Source organism: Sorex araneus, chromosome 1 (assembly GCF_027595985.1).
Source record: "Sorex araneus isolate mSorAra2 chromosome 1, mSorAra2.pri, whole genome shotgun sequence".
NCBI classification, from domain to species: domain Eukaryota; kingdom Metazoa; phylum Chordata; class Mammalia; order Eulipotyphla; family Soricidae; genus Sorex; species Sorex araneus.
Window position 1 is genome coordinate 5368753 of NC_073302.1, and position 12072 is coordinate 5380824.

The 12072-nt window shown below is 57.7% G+C and overlaps 1 protein-coding gene across 5 annotated transcripts in view; it reads right to left on the reverse strand.

Moving 5' to 3' along the window:
• Positions 1-12072, reverse strand: part of GARNL3 (GTPase activating Rap/RanGAP domain like 3) — a 146381-nt gene that overhangs the window by 63651 nt on the left and 70658 nt on the right. For all 5 annotated transcript variants that reach the window (XM_055140411.1, XM_055140406.1, XM_055140417.1 and 2 more), the window contains one exon: positions 11726-11800. In XM_055140411.1, the coding sequence (XP_054996386.1) occupies positions 11726-11800 (75 nt within the window). The remainder of the gene's footprint in view (positions 1-11725; positions 11801-12072) is intronic.

A 12072-nucleotide genomic window follows, 5' to 3' on the forward strand; every position in this document is an offset into this window, starting at 1 on the left:
CCGCTTGGGAACCCATGTCCCATGTCACATAACACATGTGACTGATGCAGCCCTTACCTGACCCTGGGCACAAAGCCAGGAGTAGCCCTGAGTATCGCCAGGTCAGGCTCAAACAACCCTCCAATAACTTCCTCAAAAATTTATTAAAAAAACCCACCTAGGGGCTGGAGCCATAGCACAGCAGGTAGGGCGTTTGCCTTGCATGCAGCTAACTCGGATTTGATTCCCAGCATCCCATATGGTCCCCTGAGCACCGCCAGGAGTAATTCCTGAGTGCAGAGCCAGGAGTGACCCCTGTGCATTGCCGGGTGTGACCCAAAAAGCAAAACCAAACAAACAAACAAAAAAAACACTTCGGAATTTAAAAGGCATATGAGAATTATTTAACAGAAGTGGTGGCAATGAATTCTTGAATATCAGAGAAAGAGAAACCAAAAATGGCACAAGTAAATCCTTCTGCATGAATAAAGACAGATGAAATGTCATTCACACGGCGGAGAGACGGGCAGATGGGGGAGGAGACAGGACCAACTCTGAGCTGTCTGCTAGAGACAACCATAAACTCAGAGACGCCAGCGGGTAGAAAGGAAAGCGAAGTAACGAGATAGATAATCTAAGTAGCCACCACCGTAAGGAAAAGGAATGGCTGCATAAATACAAGTAGAAAAGAACACATAAAAAAGAAATATTTGCTTGAACACTGTATGCCTGAAACTCAATCACGAATAACTCTGTCATTCACGGCGATTCAATAAGAAGCAGGAAAATGGCTTCTGTGCCCGATGTTATCAGATGAGTCCCGCTCTCATTTCTCCTCCCTTGCTCTCTCTAGGTATTTTTTTTTTCTTTCTGGTCACAGCCAGCAATGCACAGGAGTTACTCCTGGCTCTGCACTCAGGAATGACTCCTGGAGGTGCTCTGGGGACCATATGGGATGCTGGGAGTCGAACCCGGGTTGGCTGCATGCAAGGCAAACGCCCTCCCTGCGGTGCTATTGCTCCAGCCCCCTACCTGTCTTTTCTTGAGGCGGGGAAGCTTTACAGAGTGAGTAAGAAAGCTTTCTGTTCTCTTTGCCCGGACACACCAGTACTGCCCCGAGTGCAAAGTGCTAGGCTAAGTAAGTCCTTTGCTCCCACACACTCTTGGCTTTTATCTCCCTACCAAGCGTCAGGGGAGGAAGCCTGGGCTCAGAGGGTTTAAGTAACGCTGCCTAAGGTCGCAGAGCTCTCTGGGGAAGCGGAGCTGAACCCCACTTTCGCTCCGGATCGCTGTCATCTTGTTTCCGCCTAAAAATCTAAGAGAAGTAAATAGCCTGTAACAATTTCCTGGCACCTTTTGTGCTTTCACCTGCCTTGCCTGAATTAAAGCAATTACTACCTACCTGTGGGTTCTCTTTAGAACTGCAAACTACTCGGGGTTCACCTGCTGGCCCTGGGAGCTGGGTTCTAGGGCACGACAGTGGGGCCTGGGGGAGACGCCGTTCCCAGGACACTCAGGGTTCTGTGCCCCAGGCCCGCGTGGCCTGAAGGAGTGGCCATGTCCGGTGAGAGCTCTGGGCTTCTGACCGGGGGAACGGACGCCCTGGACCACTCGAGACCCCCATCAGCATTGCTGTCGGTGGCGCCCTATGACCTGCATTTAGCAGGTACCCTAAGAGGGTCCTGACATAACACGCTGAACTCAGAGATCAGTGCTCCAAGCCAGGGTTCTGGAAGAAGCCAAGCAGGGGTGGGGTGGGGGAGGGAAACAGGATAGGGGAACAGCACTTGGGTGACCCACGGACCTGGGTTCGACTCCCAGCTCCAAATAGGGGGACCCAAACCTGGTCAGAAGTAAGCTCCGAGCACTGCTGAGAGAAGGTCAGCCTCCCTCCTGCCCCCCCCCCAAAGGAGATAAGAAAGGACATGAACTTGGTCAAGGTGAAACAAAAACCTCTTGATTTCCTCGCTTCTGACGAAAGGGGAGTGTTGCTTTCTGCTACAAGCAGATGCGAAAAGCTACAGTAGGGCAGAAAACACATTCATCACCAAAGAAATCAAATATGTTCAGAAGCCATCAGATGGCGAATTTCCTGAAATCCTGTTTTCCCTCTTTTTTGTTTTGTTTCTGGACCACACCCAGTGACGCTCAGGGCTGACTCCTGGCTCTGCACTCGGGGGTCACTCCGGGTGGGCTCAGGAGGCCATACGAGGGGCAGGTTTGCAAACCTGGGTGGGCTGTGTGTAGGGCGAGCACCCCACCTGCCGTACTGTTACTCCGTCCGCTTTCACCCTTTATCATTGAAAACCATAGGTTATGGGGGAGCAGAGAGATCGTACAGTGGACAGGGCGCTTGCCTGGCCCTTGGCTGCCCTGGGTTCAATCCCTGGCCCCCATATGATCCCCTGAACCCTGTCAGGGCTTACTCCTAGCTCCTTGGCACAGAGCTAGGAGTAAGCCCTGAACACCACCGGGTGTGGCCCCAAAACCAACATAAAAAAAGAAAGAAAAAAGAAAGATTGTAAGTTATGAAACCTACTATTGGGGGGTTTGCTGTTTAATGTACCAATAAAACAGCACATTATTCCTGTACCAGAAAGTGCATCAGAGAAACATTCCCGTGACTGTCTCCACAGGATTCTCCCTTGCAAGTCTCTGTATTTTGTCTCAGACCCTCAAGAACATTCTGCCAAGATGGCTACAAGCTTCACAGAGGATTCAGACTCAAAATGACCCGTCCTGCCCCGGGGAGCAGGAGGGGAGGGGGCAACATCTATCGTGGAGGGAAATATTGCGAGGGGAGGAGGAGGTGGTGCTGAAAGGTGGTAAAGTGTTATGTATGAAACCCTCTGAGTAACAGTGCTCTAACAGGAAACCTCAGTGCGCGCGCGCACGCACACACACACACACACACACACACATACATCTCAAGAGCCTCTCATAGAAGCAGACAGGAGGGTGGGAGACAGTGGGCTGGGGGCACTGGTGAAGGGAAGTAGACACCGGTGAAGGAACCCACATTGTAAATTGTAAATTGTATGTCCGGAATGTAATCACAAATAACTTCATAATTTCACAATGACTCAAAAAATTAATTAAGGGCAGGAGCGATAGTACAGTAGGGAGGGTGTTTGCCTTGCACGTGGCTGACCTGGGTCCAATCCCCGGCATCCCATGTGGTTCCCAAGCACCACCAGGAGTAACTCCTGAGTGCAGAGTCAGGAGTAATCCCTGAGCATCTCTGGGTGTGACCCAAAAAGCAAATATAAAGAAATAAATGTAGCCATTCATCGATTTGCTCAAGAGGGCACCAGTAACGTCTCCATTGTGAGACTTGCAGTTACTGTTTTGGCATATTGAATATGCCACGGGGAGCTTGCCAGGCTCTGCCGTGTGGGCGGGATACTTTCGGTACCTTGCCAGGCTCTCCGAGAGGGACAGAGGAATCGAACCCGGGTTGGCCACGTGCAATGCAAACGCCCTACCTGCTGTGCTCCAGTCTAAATACATAAAATAAAAAACTAATTAATGGGAAAGAAAGAAAGCGAATGACCGCACGCTCTGGACTTTCTGCAGCGTGCTGCCCCCGTTTCTCTGTGCTGGCCGGTGGAGACCTTCCGGGGGGTGCTGGGAGCTCAGTCTCTCTCCGGGGGACAAATCTCGCCGTCTCGACATTCCATTTCCTTCCCCTGCATCTCATCCCCTTTCTGGCGCTTCAAAACTTCCCCGTGGGGCTCGTGTCTTCACCGCATACTCAGCTCACACGGGGCAGACAAAACCAACCCCCAGGAGTTGTGAGTCGCGCAGAGCCGGCACCTCTCGGCCTCCCGTGAACCGCACCCGTGACGGGTGTGAGGCCGAGAATACACACTGGGATGAACTCAAGAAACGTGCCTGCCGCTGGCACCGGTGGGGGGGGGCGTGGGGGCTCTGGGAACACCGAGAGGACCAGCCCCGGGCCTTCCGCGGACGGGGGGGACAGTCCCCCGACACAGGAGGGCAGCTGGGGCAGCCCTGGCTAGATGGAAACCCTCCTGGCCCCCTGGGAACTTTCTCCGTGGACCCAACCCTCACTCCACAGGTCTTGGGGCGTTGCCTGGGGACTCGGTGGAGCAGCTCTAGAACATTCTAGAAGAGCCCTGGGAGTGTGTGCACCTGTTTGGTGATGTCGCCAACACGCCCTCTTCTCGCGGAGGGCAGGCTTGGCTCCCCCTCTGTCCTGTGCCTGGCGGTCCGAGGCCCTTTGCCCCGGGCCTTGGGGCCGTCCTGCGTCTGCCTCCATGGGGGTCCTTCCTGAGGCCGGGGGAGGGTGGGATTGTGCTTTTGGCTGGTTTGGTTCGCTTTGGGGGCCACAGCCAGCAATGCTCAGGGCTTGCTCCTGGCCCTGCCCTCAGGAGTCACTTCTGGCAGTGCCCTGGGGGCCCTACAGGATGCCAGGGATCAAGCCCGGGTCAGTCGAGAGCAAGCGATACCCCCTGTGCTATCCTCCCGGCCCCAGTGGCGGGTTTTGTAGGTGCTGGCGACAGTCTCCGAAGAGGAGGGAGCACGTCCACCTCAGCGACGTCTGCGGGGCCTGCACGGCCCTCTGACCACCCCCGGCACTCTGCCCGCTGACCTCAGCAGCGCCGGGTGGGCGTGCCTGGGCTTCTGTTCTGCAGGGGCCCCCGCCCGTGTTCCGTCTGTCCTGTTTCACAGAGGATCTGAGAGACAGCGGCGCTGTCTGCGGCACTCAAAGGGGACAATGAGCTGCCACGCCGGTGTCAGATCAATGCACATAATCGATCGACACCAGCGTGTACGTTGGGAGGCGATGTTCTGACATTCTGCCGGGTACAGTGTCCGGGCAGCTAAGTTCACCTCTCATCGTTTTGTTTTGTTTTTCGTGTGTGTGTGTGTGTGTGTGTGTGTGTGTGTGTGAGAGAGAGAGAGAGAGAGAGAGAGAGAGAGAGAGGGAGGGAGAGAGAGAGAGAGAGGGAGGTTACACCCGGCAGTGCCCAGGGCTTAGTCCTGACTCTGTGCTCAGGGATCTTGCCCAGTGGTCCTCGGGATGCTCGTGATCGAACCCAGGTCAGCCGAGTGCAAGGCAAACTCCCAACCCACTGTGGGAACTAAGTTCGACGGGGCAAACCCCACACTCTGCTCTGCGGTGCCGCTGTGCAGAACGTTTGCTCTGCGTCAGAGATGAGGACTGGGGACCCCAGAACCAGCGGTGTCCAGAGACAAGCGCCTCCTAAACCATCAGAGTCCAAAGCTTTATCTGAAGAGAGAGCCCGGGGCGTAAGGTGCTGACCTTGCACACAGCAGCCCGGGTTCGAGCCCCGGCACTCCACATGATCTCTGAGCACTGCTGGGAGTGATTCCTGAGTGCAGAGCAGCAGTAAGCCTTGAGCACTGCCCGATGTGGCCCCCAAATCAAAACAACAGCAAAAGCACCCCCAAAAGCAACTGGAGACCGTAGAGAAATGATTTACTATTTTTTTTATTATTTTATTTTATTTTATTTGGTTTTTGGGTCACACCCGGCGATGCACAGGGGTTACTCCTGGCTCTGCACTCAGGAATTACCCCTGGCGGTGCTCGGGGGACCATATGGGATGCTGGGATTCGAACCCGGGTCGGCCGCGGGCAAGGCAAATGCCCTACCCGCTGTGCTATTGCTCCAGCCCCCCCTTTTTAATTATTATTGTAGTGTTGTAGCAGAATAAAAATTTTAAAAAATCCCAAAGCCTCCGAGAGCGCCAGCTGCCCTCACTGCTGCTGACCCGGCTACACTTGTGTGATGTGAGGGGGCGAGACACTCCAGGCAGGGCGTTTTGAGGTGAATTGGGTTAAAATCCACATGCGACGCTTATTTTATCTGATGTTCCCTAGTGTGTGGCTTTAGTCGGGCTCCACAAGCCCCGCCCTGGGACACAGGGGACTCAAGGCCAGACACGCCCGCCAGGTTTCCAGTCGGCTCTCGACTGAGTTCACAGCGGCAACTTGTCTACTTCAGTTTCTCATTAAACCGCGGAGGCAACACTCATAAGGACCACGACAATTTCCAAAGATCTAGGGAACAGCAAATCTACACGAGCATCTAAACTAGCTAGAAAAAACCCTGGAAATACATGGAAATTATTTTTATTATTTGGCAGTGCCTGCGGGGGAAACTAGGGCCGAACCCATGGAATGTGATGTCGCTCCCGGGTGTTCCTATAAGTGAGTGTGGATTTAAAAAAAGAAAACAAAACAAAAAAAAGTGGGAATATTTATTGCAAAAGCAGAAGAGAAAGAAATTGCTTGCCTAGGAGGCACTTACATCGGACCAAGTCAAAGGTGTGTGTATGTGTGTGTGAGAGAGAGAGAGAGAGGGAGGGAGGGAGAGAGAGAGGGAGGAAGAGAGAGAGAGGGAGAGAGAGGGAGAGAGGGAGGGAGGGAGGGAGAGAGGGAGGGAGGGAGGGAGGGAGGGAGAGAGAGAGGGAGGGAGGGAGAGAGAGAGGGAGGGAGAAAGAGAGAGAGGGAGGGAGGGAGAGAGAGAGGGAGGGAGAAAGAGAGAGAGGGAGGGAGGGAGAGAGAGAGAGAGGGAGGGAGAGAGGGAAGGAGGGAGAGAGAGAGAGAGTGAGGGAGGGAGAGAGAGAGGGAGGGAGAAAGAGAGAGAGGGAGGGAGGGAGAGAGAGAAGGAGGGAGAAAGAGAGAGAGGGAGGGAGGGAGGGAAGGAGGGAGAGAGAGAGAGAGGGAGGGAGGGAGAGAGAGAGAGAGAGGGAGGGAGAGAGAGAGGGAGGGAGGGAGAGAGAGAGAGAGAGGGAGGGAGGGAGGGAGGGAGAGAGAGAGGGAGGGAGGGAGGGAGGGAGAGAAAAGTGCCACAGTGCCGTCCTGGACCATGCAGTCTGATCCCTGCTGAGTGCTCTTCCAAAGGAGTGGCTCATTTCCATCCCCCCTCCCAGTGGTGCAGGAATGAGTGCTCCGCTCTCTGTGCTCGGGAAGACAGATCTCTAAAGCGCTGAAGGATACGCCTGCCCCCCCTTCAGAGGGGGTGACCCACACAGGCAGCCAGAAGGGAGGCCCCCAGGGAGCTGCCCGGGTCACTGGCGCTTTAATTAATAACAGGAGGAGCTGAAGCTGGCAGGAGACAGGTGCCGGAATCAACACGTCCAAGGACTCCTGACAAGAGGCGATTAACAGGATGGCCAACCCTACACCCGTCAGGGAGGGCTGCAGCGGGGGAGGGGCGGGCTCGGCTCTGAACCCGCGTGGGCCGTCAGCCATTGGCAACAATCTGGGGGCAATGGTGAGGTGCGGAGTGTCTCCAGCTGTGGTGGGGACATGTTTTGGCTCACGAGAAGTCATTAGACTCCGTGGAGAGGAGGAATACGGTCCTGAGCACTTCCAGATATGGTGGGAGGGAGGGAGGGAGGGAGGGAGGGAGGGAGGAAGGAAGGAGAGAAGGAAGAAAGGGAGGGAGTGAAGGAAGGTAGGAGGGAGTGAAGGAAGGAAGGATGGAAGGAAGGAAGGAAGGAAGGAAGGAGGGAAAGAAGGAAAAGGAACGAAGGAAGGAAGGAAAGAAGGAAGGAAGGAAGGAAGGAAGGAAGGAAGGAAGGAAGGAAGGAAGGAAGGAAGGAAGGAGGGAAAGAAGGAAAAGGAACGAAGGAAGGAAGGAAAGAAGGGAGGAAGGAAGGAAGGAGGGAGGGAGGGAGGGAGGGAAGAGAAGAATTGAAGGGAGGGAGTGAAGGAAGGTAGGAGGGAAGAAAGGAAGGAAGGAAGGAAGGAAGGAAGGAGGGAGGGAGGGAGGGAGGGAGGGAAGAGAAGAATTGAAGGGAGGGAGTGAAGGAAGGTAGGAAGGATGGAAGGAAGGAAAGTTGAGGAAGAAGGAGGGAGGGAAGGAAGAAGAGCGGGAAAGAAGTGTAGAAGGAGGGACAGAAGAAAGGAAGGAGGGAGGGAGGGAAGGTTGGAGGGAGGGAGCGTGTGTGCCTGGGAAGAGACCGGGACGGGCCTCAGGAGACCCTTTCGGGGCAGCCCCGAGGGCTCGGGTGAAGAGGCCCGTCCCTCCTGCCCGCCTCTCCGTCCCTGAGTCCAGCCCGGCTGCCTGCTGACCTGGGGCGTCACGGGAGATGCTTCTGCCCCGCGTCCGTCCCGGGTGACCACGGAGTCGGTAACTGATTGGATAATCCTGTTCAGTTTCTGCTTGTTGGGGGCCACAGCTGGCGGGCCCAGGGCTGACTCCTGGCTCTGGACTCGGGGATCACTCCTGGGGGGGTCTCGGGGGACCATACAGGTTGCCAAGGATCGAACCCAGGCCAGCTTCGTGCACGGCAAACCCTCCACCCACCTGGTGCGAGTGAGCGGGCAGGGCACTTCCCTCGCATGCAGCCAACTGGGCTCAATCCCCGGCACCCCGAAACTGTCCCCTGAGCACTGCCAGGGGTGAGTCCTGAGTGCAGAGCCAGGAGTAACCCCTGGGCACTGCTGGCAGTGACAGCCCCTCCTGGAAAAGGGAGGCCCTTCCCCCCAGTCTGGGCGACACCGGGCCGGCCCACACCCCAAAGTCAGGCCCCCCCAGTCACCGAGTCCCGAGGCCCTGCTCCCCACAGTGCTCTGTGAGCAAAGCACCAGTCCAAGGCATCGTCTCCTAGATGAAGCAGCCCGGGCCCACAGCTCCTTCCTACAGTCGCCTTTCCGAGAACACGCAGCCAGCCCGGCCAGGCGGGCACAGAGCAGGCGGCCGCGGGACCGACCTCCGACGGGGGACAGAGAGAGGCACGTGGCGCCCCGGCCCACGGGTGGCCGCACATCCCTGTGTCTGCAGCAATGAAGGTGGACCCGGCCGAGCACTGGGGACTGGGCAACAGCTCCCTAGCCACCGCCCGGAAAGCACAAGCGACCGCAGAAACCATCGAGGCGTCAGGCGAGCTCAGCGGAAGATCTGTCGTGCGTCTCAGGACGGACCCGGAGAGAGAACGGCGAGCTGCGACCAGAGTCCTCATGCCGCGGGGACCCGCCGAGGGCTGAGGGTCCGGGCTGCGCAGAGAGCCTGTCCCCCCGCTAACGGGGGAGAGAGCCCCCGGGTGGGGCTGCCTTGGGGGTGGCCCCTTCAGGCTCTGCAAACACACAGCGATCCTGCCCGCCGGGCTCGCTCCGGACAAGCCGACACCTCGTACCCCACACCACTGATGCCCCGAGACCGGCACCACGTCGGAGGGGTTAAAGCAGGAGGCAACCAACCTCAGAGGGAAATACATAGTTACAGGTTTATATATATCTGTAACTATGTATGTATGTATATATGGGCTTGAACACACACGACTAGTAGGGGGTCTGAATGGCCCCGGGGAGTAACCCGTGAATCTTCACACAATTTCCTCCACAAAAACGTCTGTGAATCATTTTCAACAGTTTACTCATAACAACGCGAATGAAACTATTTCAGTTCCACTTCGGAGCAGGGGTTGGGGCTCAGGATGGAAACATCTGAAATATGGTGGTGGGAAGGTGTGATGGGGGTGGGGTTGGGGTTCGAATATTAAACGTAATCAAATATTGTAAACTACTTTACAAAAATAAAATAATTTTTTTTTTCAAAAAAAGAACAAACCCGTTTTTCTGAGTCCCGGGTTCCTCAAAGGTCTCTTATCTGGTGTGACTTTCCGGTCACGAGCTGTGACCTGGTGTGGCCGTCGATATGAGACCCAGCCAAGACACTGAGGAATGCGGCGAACTTGGCACTTTAGTTATTTTCTTTTTCCCTTTTGGGTTACACCCGGCGATGCTCACGGGTTACTCCTGGCTCTGCACTCAGGAATTACTCCTGCTGGTGCTCGGGGGACCATATGGGATGCTGGGAATCGAACCCGGGTCGGCCGCGTGCAAGGCAAACGCCCTCCCCGCTGTGCTGTCGTTCCAGGCCGTAAGGAACCCAGTGCTTCGGAAGAGACACACCGTCAAACCGTCAAACCGGGTCTGCGCCCTGCTGGCCCATTTCCCACAGAAGTCACCCGGGGCGGGACTCGACTTGGACAATGCAGACCACGAGGCCTTGGGAATCCCAGACTGCCCAGGGGCTCTGCAGAGGTGTGTGAGGGGCCCGGGCAGCCCCGGGGGCGGGGAGGGGATGGTCTGCCCGAGGATCAGGCTGGGAAGGGCTGATTCAGGGCCAGCAGGTTGCTTCAGGACCACGGAAAGCTCCAGGTCTCGGGTGCGTCCCAGGCGAGAGGCCCCTGGACTCTGGCAGGGTGGGGGCGGGGAGCGAGCGGGAGACTCAGGGCTGGCGGCTCATTTTTTTTTTTTTTTTTTTTTTTGCTTTTTGGGTCCCACCCGGTGATGCACAGGGGTTCCTCCTGGCTCTGCACTCAGGAATTACCCCTGGCAGTGCTCAGGGGACCATATGGGATGCTGGGAATCAAACCCGGGTCGGCCACGGGCAAGGCAAACGCCCTCCCCGCTGTGCTATCGCTCCAGCCCCTGGCGGCTCGTTTGGGTGGGCTCCTCCTGCCACCGTTCAGTGCAGAGGCGTCCCGAGGCGGCAGCCCGTCTGGGGTCGCCAGCACTCAGGGCTGCGAGGGGACCCCAGCTGTCCGAGTGCCGTGAGGGACCCGGTGCCCCTACTCCGGCCTGGGCGCCCGTGACGGGGCCAGCGGGCGAGCAGGCTGGGCCTGCCGTGTCGGCCTCGGCTTTCGAAGGCGGCACGAGCAGCCGTGCGGGGGCTCCTGCCCTGCGGGCGTGTGGGCGCGGGACAGAGGCGTGTGGCGCGCCCCCGGGCCCGGCGAGAGGAGGCCCTCCCCTTGCCCTCCCGACGGCGGCGAGGGCCATGTCCGGTGAAGGCGCTGTCCTTTGGCGGGGAGGGCGGGGCGGCGGCCTGCAGGGACCTGGGGCCCCATCCCCACCGCCCAGTGCCCAGCGATGCAAGGGCCCCGAGGCAGTTCCCACTTTCCAGATGCAGAAACCTGAAGCACGAGCACTGGGCTGCGCGGCCCGGGGTTCTAACCGGCAGGTGGGGGAGCTGGGGTTCGCCTGGAGCACTATAAACCCCAAGAGCATACAAAGGAGAGACGGGGGAGCGGGGGCTGCTAACATGGCCGCAGTTTTGGGGGGTGGACTCCAGGGGCAGAAGAGCCATGAGAAGCTTTTTTTATTATTATTATTTGGGTCACACCCGGCGATGCACAGGGGTTGCTCCTGGCTCTCAGGAATTACTCCTGGTGGTGCTCGGGGGACCATATGGGATGCCGGGGATTGAACCCGGGTTGGCCGCATGCAAGGCAAACACCCTCCCCGCTATGCTGTCGCTCCAGCCCTGAAGGTTGTTTTCAGCTGGTTTCTGTCTTGTGGGCCACACCCAGCAGTGCTCAGGGCCTACTCTGGCCCTCTGTGCTCAGGGATCCCTCTTGGAGGGGCTCAGGGAATGGCTCGGGGTGCCAGGAATCGAACCTGGTTGGCCCCCGTGCCAGGCAAGTGTCGGGGCCCCAGGGCCACAGCTCGGGAAAGCAGGAGAGGGCGAGAGGGCGGGGCGGTGGCCTCCCAGAGGACCCCACTGGCCATCGTGGCCGTTTATTCCCCGCCTCCCCTCCCCTGGACTCACAGGTCACCCTTCGGCCCCGTGCTCACCGAGGGGGTCACAGCGCCTCCCGCCGGTGGTGCTGTCTGGGTCGGACTCTCACCCAGCTCTCAAGGGCATGTGCCCCTGGCTCTGGCTGCCCGCCCTGAGCCCCCCCTAACGCCCCCCCCCCCGCCACCACATCCCCCGCGGTCACAAGCCCCGGGGCCGCCTTACCTCATCTGAAGAGCCGTTTTCCACCCGGAATCTCCCAGCCCTCTGGATGGCCCCGTCGGCGTCACTGGAGATGAGCTGGGGACAGAGAGCGCTGGTTAGCTCGCCCCGGCCGCCTGGCCCGCCGCAGAGAGGAGCTCACATTCTCCCGGACACCCCAGACGCCCCCCCCCCACCGTGCCCCCCACCCCCATCTTTAGCAGCTGAGCGAGGGGCACACCCGGGCCCAGGCGTGGAAACTCGGTACAATATTTCCACACCGGAAAACAGTCAAGTCACACTTTTTTTTCTCTTTTGGCCACACCCGGCGATGCACGGAGATCACTCCTGGCTCTGCACTCAGGAATTAC